Raw genomic sequence first — 17,985 nt, forward strand, 5'->3', positions numbered from 1 at the left:
GAGCAATTAATTCTATTTAAAGCTTGTTTATTTAAGCTAAACATCTAGTGTTCCTTAACAATGCCAACTGTAATTTTCCCCACTCTAGACATGTAAGATGCTGCAGTATGAACGTTAATACAATAAATGCATATTATGACCGAAGATATAAATACAGCTGGCATAATCTGCCACCAATATATCTTAAAATATGTGTGGGAAATAGAAATGGCTGGGTTAGCTCAGAAAGAACAAAGCTTAGTTAAAAGGAGTGCAGAATATACCTGTTACAATCCTCACCTCGTTTCTACAAAAATAGAACATGCCTGAGTATAACGAAAAGAAAGAAGCGAGAAGGTGCTGGGGCACAGATTAATCTAGCCTGAATTTGCTGCTCCTCGGCTGTACTCTGGCCTTTGCGTCATAGCACAGAGCAACTCGCACTGTGCTGCGTTCAGCAGGAGGAGGTGTAGCCAGCAGTAGGAGGTGTAGCAGGCAAGGCCTGTTTGAAGCTAAGAGCAAAGAGGAGCCCAAAGTCCAACATTACAATTTCAATGAGTATGAATGAAATGCCCCAAAATATTACACAAAGATGGTAAAAGTACTTTTCATTACAATTTCTGAGTTCAAGCTGAAAGAGAACAGCTGGGCTTTTCAGAAAATGCTTTGTCTATGTCATTGAAATAATCTAAACTGAGCTTGTTTAATTTGGATGGACTGTGAGGCATTCAATGGTGAGTTATGAAACTACATGCTCAGTGGCCTCTTTCCAGAGCCTCTTGATCCAGGGCTGCAGAAAGGTATTGAGGCTGGGGGAGAAAAATGCTCAAGACGATGTTTCCTAGTGATACCTCTCGTGGACTTCCTTGCTTCAGGGGTCATGACTTGCAGTGACTGTTGGCTACATGTTATTTTCAGGGCACTGGTCATCTCGTGACTCAGCTGAGATTCTGGTATGTACCAGAGCAAAGGCAGGAGGCCTGGATCCTCCCACGAAAATATAGCCCAAAGAATTCACCCCAGAACCTACGTTTCCAAACCACGTGTGGTGACTCACGGAATGAAGCAAAGGCAGAAGCAAGCACCTCAGCTCAAGGTATTTGATTCCTCTGTGCTAAGCAGTAGGCAATTGTGCTATATGCTCCAAAAAGCGCATACCAGAATTCTGCTGTATTACAGAAGATTTTGGGAAGTCACACGCTTTCTTCTTTTTTTTTTTTTTCTTAAAAGGTCTGTGATAGAAAACAAAGGTTAAACATCCGAGGTGAGTCTTGGTGTGAGCCCAAGTTGAGCTACATCCTCATTCCACCTCAAAACCACTGTAGTTGTTGCCTGCTTTGGGGTAAGTATTTCTAATGCTCCACCTGCAGCAGCTTGGGATGACAGCTCTGTCTTCCAGATCAAAAGAGCCAAAGCGCCAGTGAATGTATTTTTTGTAAGCAAGGTGGCGCAGGCGGTTGTTGGCATTGCTATCCATCAGATCCAGAAAGGGGTCTCTGTAGAGAAGAGCTTTATTCAGGGTTTGACGGGAGAGCACCAGCTGCTGAAACCAAACGGAGGTTGTGATGCACTGCCCTTTTTTCCTTCGGCAGCAGAGCTGCTCGTTGTACCTCTGTGCTGGCTGGCATCTGCCGCAGCAGCACCACTTCTGGCAGCCTGGGGAAGAGCCGTCCTGTCTGAGAGGGTGCCCCATGTCATATGCTTCATCCTCACCATCCTCATTGAACTCACTGGTCTGCACTGGCTCCGGTTCTTCATTATCCTGGTTCTCGTCGGATTCGCTGGTGCTGCAGCTGTCAGCATCACAGAATTTCGCAGGGTGGCTCTGCAACAACAATTCCCAACATAAATGAAACAGCATTTGCTGCTTCATCCAACTGCAGAGAGAATTTACAACAGCGATCCTCACCACTGGGTTTTTCATTTGACACAGCACAACAGGGATAATGATGATAGATCAGCAGATCTGGAGGAGGATTGTCTTTCTGGGTTGCCAACGCCCACCCTAGCGAAATCGAATCGACACCTCGCAAGTTGTTTCAACACCAACACACTGTCACTGGCACATACCCACCACAGGAAAGCAGCGATTTTTAGCTCCAGAAAACACATCCTCTGGTCACAGGACCTATTAACTTGAAGCAGACAATAGGAATCTAGTTTTAGCCCCTCAGAATCTAATCTGGAAATATGGGAGGGTGAGGGTGGTGGAAACCCAGATCGGTTTGGAATGACATTCCTCAGTTCTCCCTTCTGAAGGGAGGATCCCGAAGGTTAAGTGTCTGTCTTTACCTCAACAATGGTGCCCTGAGCATGCTGCAAGCTTGTTTTCAGAGGCTTCTTTATCAAGGTAACATGCGGGTCATCAACATAGGACACATACATGACCTGTGTGGCAGAAGAAACAACTATTGTCAGCTGGAGTAGTTACCTGGAGAACTGGGGATGAACAGCAGAGATCTGACCTCAGGGCTTGGGTTCTGCAGTTCATACTCCAGTAACAATCCCCTGCAGCTGCATGTTGCAAGGGCCCCTATTTCCAGTATCTAGGATAGCAAGGACATGGGGAGCTGCAGGGACGGAGGGAACAGGAAGAGACGGTATGGAACTAACTGTAGGAGTGTGGTTGTGCAGGATCTTTAAGAACCCTCCTCTTCACTCTTTAAAAATATGTGTCTAAAATGCTGGGGGATTAATAGAGACAGCCTAGAGAAATAACCATTACAGTCTTGAAAAAAGGAAGCAGCAACTCAAATTGTCAGGGAAGAGGCTTTGAGCAATGCCCTCTCCAAGGACAACCCTTCTGCTGTTTTGAAGGATCATCATTCCCTCCAGGTTTCCCTGATCAAGCTGGTGTGACTCGGCGTGTAGAGCCACTCATGCAGTGCATGCTGTGCACAGCTCCATGGAAGCCTCCAGGATCATCTGCATTTTTGGATCCATAGCACAGCAATTTACATTCTTTACCTGTAATGGATTCAGCACAGTTTCATACTTTTTCTGGTTGTAAATTTGGTATAATGGTGACTTGCCGCGGCTGGTGAAATCTCTCATACGGATACAAATATCAATGGCACTTGCAACCTGCACATGAAATAAAAAGCAAATAGTGGTTCCACTTTCTTAATCAGACTGTATCTCCAGAATTCGTTTTATTAACACAAAAAACCAAGTCTCTCACCAAACCAAAATAGGAGATCATGGACCCAATGTTTTTAATTAGTTCAATGGCGTTAAATTTTCTACCCTTAAAGAAAGAAGAAAAGAATGATTAAGAGGCAAGATCTATTACCATTCCTTCAGCTTAATGGCTTTTCTCTTTCTGTCTCTTCACAATGTATTTTTGCCTCTTTACAAATTCAATCAATCCCAAAATTTCATAGACCATCTCAGACACTGCAGGGGAGAATAAACAACCTGAGAGCGAAACAGTGGTGACAATGGGGTTCGTGACAATAATGTTACGTCACGATGATACCTGTTACTGTTCAGTCTTAAACAACAATCCTGCCTCTTGCTGCTCCTTGCTCTCCTATGCTGCTCAGTTCAGTTTAGATCTACTCATCTGACATGACTTCCATCCAAGAATGATGGCCAGGAGTGAGGAGAGGGGTGTATGGCAGAAATAGGGCTAGGGAAATAGCAAGCTCTCTTCTCCCTCCACAAGGAAAAACAGGAATTGCATTTACTGTGCCGTAGACAAGGACATCAAACCGTATTCCAAAGACTTTGAAAAGGGTTCTCTGCTCTGCCGCCTCTGGTAGCTTGTAGTACCTTGCATATCTACAAAAGAGTAAATAAAGATCTGTGCAGCTTCCCTGAGGGATATATTGCCATGAGGATATAATGCCTCCAGCCCTTTCAGCCTTTTGAAATGCAGGTGCTGAGACCAGTTTGATGAACAGTATTTTGCCCAGCATCTCACCTGGCAGCCTTAACTAAATTAATACACATACAGAGATTTAGAGAAATTAAAAATCCAGCTAATATCCAGCGAGTGTTCTGCTGTCTTGATTCAAACTGGAACCTGAAGCTGCAGAAAGAAGTTCAACCACAGGTCAGTCCCAAGGGCAGCAGGTACTCACAGATCACTCTGTCATTGCTAATCAGAATTTGTTTTAGAGTTGGTTGCCCGTTCAAGTACCGAAAAAGTAAACTAAGAGGATATGTCTGGTGTAAATGCCTTCAGCTCAGCCCCCTGCTTTCTAGCACCTCCAGGTACTCATTCAGATGACAGCGACATCTAAAGAAAAATACATTCTCCTCCTTTCCTTTCTCTTTGGGTTCAGTCCCTGCTGCTCTGCTTTGCCATCTTGATGCTAACAAACCAGCCCTGAGCAAGGTTTTACTTGATTCCACCCTCTCTGCACATCCTACTGCAAGCTAAGTTTGGCAGACTGCGTTTAATCAGATTTCCCTAGATCATGCGATCATTTGCTTCCCGTTCACCGTGATCTGATTTGTATTCTCTGAAGGCAGTGAGTCACTCAGAAAAACACACTGTAATATGTTCTGCTTTCTCCTTGCTTGCACAGACACAAAATGCTCTTTTTTCTGTGCTGAACAGTTCCACAGTGTGGCTAAGACATGTTTTGTTGGTCAGCTCTTCGCCTCTGAAGCCTGCAGGTCAGTTCGGTTTTATCTGAAAGTTTTCCTAACTCTTTCCAGGATCAGAGTTTTTCTCCAGCCCTCAGAGCATAGGATATTTCATATCTGCTCCTGGTGGCATAGCAGCCGTCTCTTCTGTAACAGCTTTGTGCTCAGAGCTGACTGTTAAGAGCTTTCCTGGCTGAAGCTTTGCTCCCTTGAATCTCAAGAAGTTCTTTCCTTTGGAAGGCTAAAGCCTGTTTCCATTTAAGTACCATAAAATTCCCTTTGGAACCGAGATGAAATCAATGCATGACTCCATGCAGACAGAGGTTATAAGCAGCCCAAAGTAGCTTAACTGACTTTGAGGACACCTAGACTGCAGGGGAAGCAGCATTCTAGATGTTTCTTATGCTCTTTTCCAAAATTTTCTCCCACTATTGATCTTTGTTAGCTTTAGGACACTCGGCTGGATGGACTTACGATAATATTTTACATTCTTATGACATGTCACTGATGTCACACAAAGTTCTCTTGAAATCTATTAATTATAGGATCATTTCTAGCTCTCCTCCTTACTCACTTGGGTAGTTCTGCTGAAATCAGCAGCTCTTGTTTACACAGTGTTGGCTCAACAGCGTGGCAGGGTTTGTGCATGTTCTTCGCCAAAACATCCATGCTTGGTTTAAATAGTATTATGCTCAATCTATTCAGTGCTCTTCAACTTTGACTGTCTTTGCTTTTTAAATTGCTGCACTGAACTACTCTGCCCCTCTTTGTCAGTTTTGGAGACATCAGAGAATAACATTTCGTTGCCAATGAACCCCTTGATTAACACATACAGAGTCAGACCACCAGGATGTGGTCTGGCATCATGCACTCGCCCAGCAGCCTATATTCTCAGACCAGGCTCCTTTCCTGCAGCACAGATTTCAGCTGAACTGCAGCAAAATAATCTTGCTACAGACTGGTAGCTTAATGCTTAAAAGATAACAAGTATTGAGCAAACCCATTCTTGGCATTTTGACCCCAGCTATTAATCTGATGCTAAACATCCTCAAAATTATTTCCAACTTTTTCCAAAAGCCTTCTCAGAAACTGCTTTGCCTACAAAAATGTATTCAACAGAAAGGTTGCAGGTCTCAGCCTCCCAGTGCTGTGTTGCTTTTTCCTTGGGATCTCCCCCACCTCCTGCCTGTGGTTGCCAGGTCAGAGGGAACACCTACTTGCTCTGTGCTCACACAGCTCCAGCCCAACGCAGCTCTGGGGTACACTGGTGGCTCCTAGACAGTTATGGCACTCATGTTAGTATCACAAATGTGGGAAAACCCATACCATAATAATAATAATCATGCCATGAGCCAAAAAAGAGTGTTGTTACACAAGAGTTTTGACCTAGATCTGAGGGACAACTTTAGTTTTAAACTTGCTGATAAGCATTTGATAAATGCTTTGTGTAACTATTTACAACTGGAGTCATGTCAAGATTTATTGTCAGAACGCCTCATAAACCTGCTATGTGCACACAGAATCAAAAGCTCTAATTTGCTTTTCAATAAATCTTGATTCAGTGAACTGTGGGGTTACCTAGACGGAAGGAAACCACTTTATTTGTGTTAATTGTCTTGGGAAACTCACAGGCTTAGGTAGTTTCAAGCCTCAACTGCCATATGGTGAAATCTGCCCAAACTATTCTCTGTGTTAGCTCCCAGAATACCTGTTGGAAATTTCTAGGCCTTTCAACACAGAAATAAAATCTCCTGCAATACAAGCATGCTCATTTGGAAGATGACCACACTGATACATCTGCAGTAACTGCAGGTTAAGGACATGACTACAAGAGTGAAGAAGGAGAATCAAACATCTTGTTATTCCCTGTCACCATTCCCCACACCTCATCACATCTTTGCTTCAACTCTGAAAACACATTACTACTTCATATAACAGTTTCTTACCTGAAGTGGAATCCAGGAGATATTTTTTTGTCATCAAGGCGGCGGAAAGAATACTTTGGACTGCAGTCGTAAAACCAGCTGTCCAAGTTACAGTCCCAGTTAATTTCAATGGCAATGATTCCTCCCTAGAAACAGACACAGTAAGCTTAGGGACTGGTGCGGTCACTGCTGCCTGTGCTGAACTGCTGTTACAGTCAGGGAAGACTTGAGGGATGCCACTGGCAGGAACACATCTCAACATACACACTAACTCATGAACAACATTGCCGAATGATGGGTCTCTTATGGAAGTGACTTAGTTACGTGAGCTAGAAGCTACCACTCATTCAGGCCTTTCCTATATTCTCTTTCTCTTCGTCTTAGAAGCACAAGTGTGGACGTAGCTGACACACTGCGACAGTTGTTTCATTGCTTTAAATTACACAGGCTCAAACCAAAAGCCTGAGTGCAAGCCTAATTTTTGTAGGCACCCAGTCCAAATGTTCCATCTTGAATGCACTGTGCCAGGCTGAGAATCAATAAATGGGGCTCCGTTGATGACACTGGGCAGGACACTTTGTCTCTACCTCTATTCTACCCATCTGTTAATACGGACATTCTAGAGGTATGGCTGGATACTGTGTTAAGGGCATTTGGCTCAATACCCTAAAGAACAGTGAAAATGTAATGGCAAAACCAAGTGCTTTTTGACTCTGAATAGAAGCTGCCATTTGTGCCAGTCTGACTTCTGGATTATTCCTCCAGCAATGTGATTTAGGATCTGCTTGAGCAGAATCCAAAGATGACCATGAGTAACGGCCTTGTATAGGACCTACTTGAATGCATTGTGCGTTGTAAAAGGGCCTCTACGCACTACAATGCTAACAAAATAATACAGCCCTGTCCACGTGGGGCCCATCCTGTGAGATGTTAAGCACAAGTAATGCTTGAATGTTGGGCTTTGCTTCTCACACCATCTGTTTCTAAACCTAGAACAATTCCTTTATATGGCAGACAGCAAAACACACAGGAAGAGAATCAAGAAAATGCTTTAGCACTGAGGATGAAAAGAAAAGTGATATCACAGACCTTTACCGCCATCTCAGAAAAATTCTCTTTTGCTTCCTGAAGGATATATCCCAGACGGAAAATTGGACAGAGTGGGGAAGTTATCTTGTTGTATGTGCAGGAAGTGTTTAAATTCGGTGGAATATTTAGTCTGTGAAGAACACACACAATTGTTTGAATTTAAAAACAAGCGGAAGCAACTACAGATACAGGAAACGATGAATTCTTCGCTCTATGGATAATATCACTAGCAAAATGTTGCCTGTGTAAACTAAACTCTTTCACTGTATAATTTGAATCGCACATCTGTGCTCTGTATTTTAGTGATTTTACCCTAACATAAACCAGTATTACTGAATGAGCAATCCTGTTGTCCAGTGCATGAAAGAAAGAGAGTTACAGTGAGAGGCTCACTTCCCAAGCGCTCCTTATTTCTCTTGGTTTCTGAAAGATTAACAGGGCTAAAGAATTAGAGAAACTTGGTATTTGTCACTCAGGCAGGTACAGCCCTGAATGCATAGCTTTTTGGAGTAAAGAAGGTGCCAGTCTATAGAATCTTTTTTCAGAGCACAACTACTCACTCTTCAGAAAGCTTCGAGGAATGTTTGCACTTACATGGTGTAATTAAATTTTGGGAACTGAATGTTGTTCTTTATTAGCACAGTGAAGTCTTCCGAAGTACTCAGAACAGCAGGCCTAAAAAAGAAACGTCAATTTAACTAACCTCTTTTACATAAATACACCAGTTAATGTTATGTCACTTTACTATTACCTGGAAAGCTGTCAGTAGGAGGAATATGCTGCTAAGAATAACAGATTGAAATGCAGGGAATTAGGTGGCTCAGGGGATCAAAAAAGATAGAGGTGGTTTTCTTACTTTCAGGTATAAATTGTTCTTTCTCTATTGCACTTGTTTGTGTGGGCCAAGCCTAACTGGAGACTCTGCATGCAGCTGAAATATGATCTCAGGAGACTTCTCATACAAATCTTGCTATAGAATAGTAAGAAGTGACACCATTTGACAGCTGATGATTTCTGCACAATGAATTGGCAGTTTCACTGCGAGTCCCCACAGACAGGTGGCCATTTATACCAGAGCTGCACAGCTAGTAAGGGTATGAGAACGAGCCACATGCTCGATCCTTGAGGATGTCTCTGGAAGTCAGGGGTCTATCACAATACCAGGTGTTCTGCCTTCCTAGCAGAATCCAGTTTGAGGACCTCCCCTGCAGCGGTTTGTGTCACTGGTTTGTGTCACTAATATGTAGGTGGAATGCAAACACAATGGAAAGCAGGCTGCCAGCCTGACCCTTCCTTGAAAGAGTGCTTTTTCTGAAGTGAATGTGGCAGGAAAGAAGGAATTTTCTCACAAGTTGCCAGCTGTTATCTTAGCCTAGACTGCGAGCCTCTGCCACACTCCAGGACTTGCCAAGGCTATAGGAAAGTAGGAGATACAATTTTTAGCATTGTTTGTCTAGCATAGGGACTAGGCTGAACTGGAATACTGGCATTGTTCCATTTTAAGAATGAGCCAGAAATATTTTAATTTCCATGAAGACAGCCACTCCAAGGGGGAAACCCAGTCTTCAAAGCAGTCATCCATGTAAAGGACAGCGGTTCTAAGCAGGGAATATTTTTCCTATCATTGTATTTTGAGCAATGCCTCTGCATCAGAGATCTGCGATGACAAGAAGCACATTAGCTGGATGACATGCAGCTTCCATGAGGAACTTCTCAAGAGCGTCTTCTAAACCAAGTCAACAAATGAGACTTGATTGCAAACCACATAAATATTCGCGGATGCTCCCTGGACGTGGAAGCCACTGATGAGTTTCAGTGTATAATAGTCAAAACATTAATAATGTATGTTAATTCTCAACAAACTACAAATGAACAAATCTATAATGTGAAACTACCCATAATTCATCCACTGGGAAGTATGTGGATTCTGACCCAAAGCTCTTTGGAAAAAGGCACTGTAAACACCTTTCCTTCAGCCAGCGAATCTGACTACTGTGCCCTGCCTCAGGCAGAAATAACAATCAAAACTAAAAGAATCTTCTTGCCAGCAGGCAACAGCTTTGTTCAGCTCCTGCCATAACTCACAGGAAGGAAAAGGAGGCCTCCTGTATAGTTCATGAAACTTACCTTCCAAAGGAATTTGGGCAATAAAGACAATCATGGGTGTAACCAAAGCCCAAGACTGCTGCCTCAGTATCTCAAGCAGATGGCAAAGCTTCCTGGGCTCTGAGCCTGGTCTGATGTATTGTTTTGGTAGAAAATAAATACTCAGCTTTGCTTTTCACTGATCCCTCTTTTTTTTTTCCTTGCCAATGGAACTTGTGAAGGAACTTTAAACATCAGAGGTTTGGATCAAACCTCTCATCATTATTTTTGGTCCCTGGTAGTGACCGACTATTGGCACTTCAGAGGAAGGGTAGGAAACAAGACAGAATGTGTCAACTGTGCAATGTAATTAAAAGCAAAATTCCCTCCGTAACATACACAGCAGTGAGCCTACGCAGTGTGACATTTAAAAATGACTGGCAGTCACTGAAGCTTTATAAAAAATCCCTAGGATTTCATTAACACAGGAAGCTCATGCATAACTTGCCCAGATGCTGTATGAACAATTACAGGCTTCTTCTTGTTGGACAAAGCCTTTTTCAGATGACAACTCTGTCCGGAGGATAAAGGAATGGAAATTCCTTTAAAGAGCTGAAAAAAAACTCAGCAGAAGGAGCTGTAGGAGGTATTGTGGGCTCTGGAGGGGACCTGGCAGTGGAAAAACTGCTCAGTCTCTGCAGAATATCCCAAAATAGGGAAAAGATGGGTTGTATACATAGAGTCACATGTGTCTCTTACAGCAGTGAGTTAATAAAAGTGATAATTGACCTAGTTTCTTATACACATATTTCAAAACTGGTTTAGAGGAGCTAAAATTGATTATCATTTGCTCTCTTAGAATATAATTTCCATCATTTCAGCTGAAATAAAATATTTTATAACTTTTTTTTCATGCTTTGGCTGATACAGAATAGAAACAGAACATTTTCCTCTTGGAAGACTGTACAGTCATGGGGTTACACACACAAAAAAAGGTGGCTATGAGGCTCCTCCATCCCACTCTCTAGGTCACAGCAGCATTGTTCCGTGGAGTCTTTTTCCTAGAGTTTTCTTCAGCTCACTATTACAGACTGCCAGCATTGAAGTTGTCATCATCTGCCTAGAGAGGATGGACCGTTCTTTGGTCTGAGGTGGATCCCCAAGCACCAGCCTGCAGCCTGCAGATCTATCCCTACAATTCTGGGAGGTGGAAGCAACCTCACTATGATAAATGAATTCACAAAGAACTTTAACACCATAGAGCCCTAAGCCTTGCAGAAGAAAACCCCACGTTAGGAAACTTCTTTATTTCTGTCACTGATTAAGCTATCTTACGCTGATGCGTGTTCCTTGACATTTGAATTAATGAGCCAAATGCCTCCAGTGAATTCAAGATGAGCCTGTGACACCTAAAACTGTTTCTATGGCAGCTGCATGATGATACAAACTGGAGGCTATGACTTCACTGCAGAATCATACAGCAGGACAGATTGGTAGAAGCAAGTTATTTAGATACTGTAATGAGTGCTAACAGTTTGGGGATGAAGAAAATAGCTGCTTTACATATATGAAATCTATATGTGCCTAGGCAAAGGGTTTATCCTAAAGTTTCATTACTTTCTCAAAGTAAATCCTTATTTTACATTAAAAAAATGCAGCTACCTCTTTCACTTACTTGGGGGGATTTTCCATGGGTTCCACAGGGCACCATGCCTTGACTTCACAGGTTTTAACAGTTGCATTATATTCCACACATCTTCCTGTTTGAATTCCTGTAGAGAAACAAGCTCTTACTCAGCAGACAAGAGTTTTTCACCAATCTGAAGCAGTTTCAACATGTCAGTGGATTCCTCCTTGAATGTAAGACAGGGAGGTTTACACTTCAGATTGTTTCCTCCTTTCTATAGGAGGAAGCTCTAGGAAGAGCTACCCAAACCATGGTCCTGCCACACCTCACCAATCCTTATTTAGCCACTTGCTTGGGCCAACAGTGCTTGTCATTGTTTGGGCTGAGGGTGAAGTAATTTCCTTCAGTTTTATATGAACTTACGTATCTGAGTCTTGGGATAAATCAAGAAATCAAGTGTTTCAGTCAGAAGTTTAATTCAACAACATGAGCAAATTAAACAAGTATATAAAGGTGGAGAGAAAACCTTAATCCTTTCTGCACGCCTGGAAAGTCAGCGTTTTCTGTGAGTGTTTAGTCTTTACCAGGGAAAATGATAATCCAGCCAGCAGCCCAAATTCAGGGAATCTCACACTATGAAGAACTCACATAGCTGATGAAAACAGGATGATGCGTCCTGGACAACTGGTCCCAAATAAAGAACACAAGTCCCCTGATTTATCCTGAGAACTACCTAACCATCATAGAGGTGTTACACCCTTCAAACAGATCCTGCAGTCACTCCACTTGCTAAGCAGCCACGGACTTCAGTGGGAAATGACTGTGACATTGGGCCTTGTTCACACCAGTCCAAACTCTTCTTCACATCTCCCCTTCCTCTGCTCCCTCTCACTGTTTATCCTTTTAGTAAGGGCACACACATGCTGGTAAGAACTCAGTTCTGTGGTTTTGAAAATACGTTTTCAGATACCTCTTAGGATGCTGTACTGTTCTACTGCAATTCTCCAGGTTGGATCTAACTTAGTTGCACATGCTGCACTGGTCAATAATGCAACAGAAGACAGTAGCCACAAACAAAAATTCAACCTGAAAATGCCATTTACGTACCATGACTGTGGATATCTACACCACCTTTTTCACAGGATTTGTCTGAAGAGCAGATTGCTTTGGCGAAGGGATACTGGGGGGAAAATTACATAAAAGAGTAGTATAAATATCTCCCTATAAATTTCTCAATATCTAATACAAATATCTCTCTGAACATTTTGCTTTATTATGTACATCTTTTCCCGTTTTCCACACCCTCTCCTCTACTATTAAGCACAAAAAACAGTCCCATATACTTTTGCCAGTGAAAGTCAACTTGTATTCAGGAACTACTCTGCAAGGTCCCACTTCTAGGCCAGCCAAATGAAGAGAAGAGCTGCAGCTGATGACCAGGTTTGACCTACAGAAAGGAAGGGAGGAAAGAAGGGGATATGCAGGAATGAGCAACAGTCATAGTAAGAGCACCATATTAGCAGAGAAGCTAAGAGCAATTCTGTAGCTCCATCGTTCCTTCTGGTTTTCCTCAAGAGCAGCAGCAATGCCAGCAAAGCCATCAGCTCCTGAAAGTGATGCAGACAGGTTTGGCTGCAAGGTCACTGCTGCAAGGCAAAGCCCCAACTGCCAGCTGATTCTCCAAGAAAGAAAAGGAGTGATTAAACTAGATCTTCCGTGTTGTCTGTTGAGATACAAACATGAAGAGCAACAGTATTTGCTTGTACCATACTGCTCCATGGACAGTCCACTCTTCTCCATCAACATGCATTTGATACATCCCAAGTATAAATCATAAAACATATTTACCTCAGGGCAGCTCCCCTCAATCTGATTCTCTGTCTTAATGATGTTGGTCATCACAAAAAAAGAGTTTACTCCCTACATGGAGGAAAGAATATGAATCTGACTGAAATTTCACAGACTTGATTCAGACCTCAGTCATTCCACAGCATCACCTGGAAGGACAAGGCTGTTCCTGCTCTACCTGCCCCCAGACAGACCTTCAGATTCTACCTGTCTCAAACAGGAAAAGTCAGGGACATCATCTGGGCAGGAATGAGCAGCCAGAGGCAAGAAGGCACTGATTTTTTTTGAACGGGCATTACAACTGAGAAAGATACACTAGCATTAATTGGTAATCCCATGTCTGTGTTTAGTACAGTGATACTGGAGTGACTCTGTCCTGGATTGGCTACTACCAAAACACAAAATGGGTTCTGTAAAAACTGTGCAAAAGCGCAACAGAAATCTCATAAAAGAGGGTAATTTTTTTTCCTTATATTAAGGGAGGAAGGGAAGATTTGGGTTTAAACATTGCTGTCTCCAATGTCATCACAATGAATGGTGATTACATACAGACATGTCAGGAAAACAACCCGATGTATCAGTGGAAATCAAATACTGGACTGACATTAAATTAAGACTTGCCTGCATTGGTATAGCGTATTCTGCTGGATCCCAGACCCTGTTGTTCGTGTACGCCACTCCCTTTATGCTAGTGCGAACGGAGCTGTTAACTTCATCTGTCTCCTGATGGAATCTGTAAATGAAGACTACACAACTGGCCAGATAAAACAGAAAGGACAAATAGGTTTATAAGAACAAAATGGGTCAGCTTATTTCACTGCAAGGTAGAAGACTGATGTTTTCAAGTAACTGAGAGCCTTTTTGTGCAAGACATGCTGGACAAAAGTCTACCTTGGTTTCACTTCTGCATCTTTTGGCTTTGTCAGAAATTAACTGATACACAAGCAAGAAGAGAATTTTCCCATCTTAAATGATGTAGACAACACGAGCTGACATCCTGGCCTTCAGATGCCATTTGTAAAATACCAATTAACTGCAACAGGGCTTGGTGTCACCCAAAAACTTTCATTCATGCAGTATTGCTGTGTACCTGGACTTTGACTTTTTCTGTCATAAACAGTAGTCTCCTCCCTACATTTGATTTTTTTTTTTCCTAGAAAAGCTTAAAATCCTTAGTCCTTAACTTTCGTTACTACGAAAGAGCGACTACTTTTGTGCCTCACGCTGATTGCATCAAAAACCTTGGCTTAATATTTTTCCTTTCTCATGAATTGAATGTGTTAATAAAAGAAGGAAGGATGTCTCTGTTTTTAAGCTGACCAGAAAGCTATCGAGCTCATCAAATTTACAAAAGCACTGTCATCTTTAAAAAACTATTGTATGTGCAGAAGAGTCTCTCCACGCTACATAGAAGTGCTACAAAAGGCTTGCTTTGAAAAACATGTCTGAAGAGCTAGCACCACTTCAACAGACTGTTCCAGGGGGGGACATAAAATAGTATCTGAAGAACAGAAATACAAAGCAACTGATCAACGTTCCTTTATTTATATCGTCCTATTATAATAGCATTTCAGCCTTTTTCTTCTGGAGAACAGTGCTTTGGGATAGCCACATTGTTGGGAACTGGCAGCAGGAGCCCAGCTCTGAGCAGCAGTAGGTGGGTACAGCACCTCAGTAAGGCAACTTGAATTTCCTGCAGATGTGACTCTTTCTGAGATTGGGATCAGTGTGCTCAATGTCCTGGCTTGCTGCCCTCCCATGAGAATGGGAACCAACTTTAGGAACTTCAGCAGACTTTGTTCAACAAACACTTATCACTGAGAACAGCCCTATTTTGGCAGCAAAGAGAAAAATCTGCCCTTTAGAGGCAATCAATTATTCCATATTTCTCAAACATCTTATTGTTCTTGAAATCTGCTGCAACGGGTGACTTGCCATTTCATGGGAGCCTGAATAGAGCACTCCACAGAGCACTCTTATCTCAGAAACACTGGTGTAAATCTGAGATTATTCGGGGGAGTTATTTTGGATTTTTCAGACAAGAAACAAAACCAGACACGGCAAGAAACAAAACTGAAAGCATTTCTTAGAGGAAGCTTAGTTAACTCTGTCCAAGCAACCCTGCATTGTTAGATATCCTATGCCACGCTCCCACCTCAAAGTTCCCACAACCTCATCCATCTTCCAGGAACAGCCTAAAACCAGCTCAATCATCTTGTTTGTTGCCACAAAACTCAAAGCACTGAAAGCCAAGCTGTAACCAGACAACCCCCACTACAAGACACATTTGCTCCCGGACGACATAGCATCCAGTCAGCATTCACTTACCAAATAGACAGAACAACAGTTGCCCAAAGGAGACATTTCACAGTTCCCCATGTAACGCTCTGAATGCGTACGTATTTGGGAGAGTCGTACTGAGCCAGAGACTTCAGCCAGGCACGCAGATCCATTGCTAGCACTTCCTGTGAGGTGCTGCCTTTTGAAAATTGCAGCTGCCTTGTGCTGTCTTCCCCACCCCTGCATCCTTCGCAGGCCACCCCACTTAAAGGCACAGTGTGAAACCCATACGACAATGGTGCCACAGGCCTTTTAAAGAGTGGCAGTTGATGGAATCAAGAACTGCCTAAAGACCCATGTTCTTTGGTTTGTTCACAGAAAAAACACCAAATTTCACCCTGCAGCTCCGGAGCTGATTGCTCAGCACTGTTCTTATGACCTTCCATTGATGGCACCATCTCTCCTCTGCACTACCAGACTGGCCAGTCTGAAGTCACGCTGGGACAACTGTAGAGATGAGGCTAAATGGATGGCAGCCAGCATCATGCTGACCTCCTTCTGGGCCTGCCTCTCCACCGCCCAACACTTCGCATCAGGGCAAAGAAGATGTAATGCACTTCTGGACTGGGCAGACACGTGCAACACCCACCTCGCTGGGATGGCAATGGCCGTACAAGGCACAGGCCAATGACAAGCTTTTGGGCCATCAATGGCCAGAGAGATCTCCAGCCTCTTGTCTCACATAGCATGGGACACCATTCTGTTTGGTCTTAGATTGGTTTTATATCAAGTCATGGAATTCAAAGGGAGTGACAAAGCCACTACTCCTCTCAGCAGAGCCAATACACGGCACATGTTTTGGCTGCGGCCTCTCTTGCTCCACAGGACAATGCAAAAGGCAGAGCTGGGCAGCGTGCCGCAAGCCAGCTCTTTGCATTCAGCCCAGGGGGACATGAAGCAGGTGTGAGGCTACCGTCTGACACTGTAAACACAGGAGGCGGAACTGTAAAGATGCAGAGCTGTCAAGGTGGAACCTGTAAATCTCAGGCTCAGAGTCTGAAAGACAAGAATTTTGGATCGGAATGCATTAGACCCAGATTAAAATGACCAGGGTCCTCTCTCTTGCAACAGAAGAGCCACATAGAGGCAAAAAGTATAAACCCTTCAACACAGGTCTAACATTTTTCTTCCAATCCTTTAGTATTTTAAATCACTTAGGATGCTACCTGTGGCTATAGTAATGAAAAAACATTCAGAACCAGACAGGCTTCTTGGCTGCCTGTACTGTCTTAAAAGCTTTAGCACACAGGAACAAGTCATATTTTGCATAAACAGGTTTAATTTTTGGAGACATCGGTGATCACTCCTTAGGCTTTTGCTGACCACAGTCCATACTGCTATTGTTCGTATGAGTGACACTTCAGCAAGCAAAATCCTGCTAGATAATGACAACTGAAAAATCTGCAAGTGGGACCAGAAACAGACTTGGGATGTGTTTAGGTGCTAGAATAGCCACAAAGAGATTTTTAGTACATACACATACCAATATTTGTAGTAAAAGAGACAAACAGTAGGGCTCAGACTTCATAAACAAAGCAGAAGTGCGTGTTGTCTTCTCCTCCTAAATGCTCGTTTGCACATTAACGTCTTCCATCTGTTGGGATCTGCCTCAGCAGCTCAGCCGGACGTATTCATCTTCTTGCCCATGATGTTCCCATATAAGGTGATCTCTCTTCGCCTGTCGAGCACGATTTTGATTTGCTCGGGTTTTGTTCCACTCTGATTTGCTGGCCTCTACAGTTGAGCTCTCACAGTTTTTCAAGGCAGTCATCCACACAACAGTAGCTATAAAGGGAGGAGAAAGTCAGGACAGAGTAAAGCCTGCAGATCTGAAGATCTCTGGAGAGTTTATTTGCAGGATCCGTTCTCTTTCTTCCACACGTTGCCTCTGCATGATGCCTTTTCAATAAGCACCTTCCATAAGCTTTTCCCAAGCAATGCAAAACATAAGCCCTATCCAGAGAACTGGATGGAACTATAGGGCTGAACTGTTAATAACTCTCATGTCATTAGGAAACTTTGCTTGAAACCCTGTATCACTCTCCATGCAAACTTGAGAATCTGGAAAATGGCCCCCAAATTATACAACAAATATATATGAACACTGACCTTTGATTCTGTAACACTTGATCCAAATACCACATCGTCCCGACTTAAGACAAGTTAAGCATCAAACAAGTCTCTCAGCTGCTTCCTGTAGCATCTACCCAAGGCTGCACTGAAAGGTATCACCTTGAAGATTCTCTGGTGATACAGAGGTCAAGACACTGAGCTAAACCTTGGGGTTTTTTTAAGCAGTAACTTGCAAATACAGACTGTAGATACAAGCAGCAAGGCGGGCAGCCGGAGCCAGCAGCATGCCTACTTTGGGCTGCACGCACAAATAGCACCAAGCCACTGGAAGAAAGGCTCATGAAAATAAACAACTTCAAGGATGACACAGGATCCCTCACGCTCTGCCCAAGTTGGGAAGTCCTATAGAACTGGGGTCTGATG

General features: G+C 43.1%; 1 protein-coding gene across 1 annotated transcript; it reads right to left on the bottom strand.

Annotated features, from left to right (window-relative positions):
• Nucleotides 1-1,279: 1,279 nt before the first annotated feature.
• P2RX7 (purinergic receptor P2X, ligand-gated ion channel, 7) lies at nucleotides 1,280-17,633 on the bottom strand. The gene is made up of 13 exons (XM_010158338.1): nucleotides 17,599-17,633; nucleotides 13,767-13,903; nucleotides 13,150-13,217; nucleotides 12,409-12,481; nucleotides 11,350-11,446; nucleotides 8,184-8,264; nucleotides 7,590-7,719; nucleotides 6,522-6,646; nucleotides 3,669-3,762; nucleotides 3,161-3,226; nucleotides 2,947-3,063; nucleotides 2,272-2,367; nucleotides 1,280-1,804 (listed from the first exon to the last, which is right to left on the bottom strand). Exons 1-13 carry the CDS (start codon nucleotides 17,631-17,633, stop codon nucleotides 1,280-1,282), a joined length of 1,644 nt encoding a protein of 547 aa, XP_010156640.1.
• Between the last annotated feature and the right edge of the window lie 352 nt (nucleotides 17,634-17,985).

Source organism: Eurypyga helias, unplaced genomic scaffold, assembly GCF_000690775.1.
Source record: "Eurypyga helias isolate BGI_N326 unplaced genomic scaffold, ASM69077v1 scaffold11479, whole genome shotgun sequence".
NCBI lineage: Eukaryota > Metazoa > Chordata > Aves > Eurypygiformes > Eurypygidae > Eurypyga > Eurypyga helias.

Coding starts and splice junctions, on each gene's coding strand:
- P2RX7 (XM_010158338.1), bottom strand. CDS start 17,633: ATGTGGTATTTGGATCAAGTGTTACAGAATCAAAG. Junction 13,904..17,598: donor CAAGTGTTACAGAATCAAAG/GTCAGTGTTCAT, acceptor TTATCTGGCCAG/TTGTGTAGTCTTCATTTACA. Junction 3,064..3,160: donor TGATCTCCTATTTTGGTTTG/GTGAGAGACTTG, acceptor TTTCATGTGCAG/GTTGCAAGTGCCATTGATAT.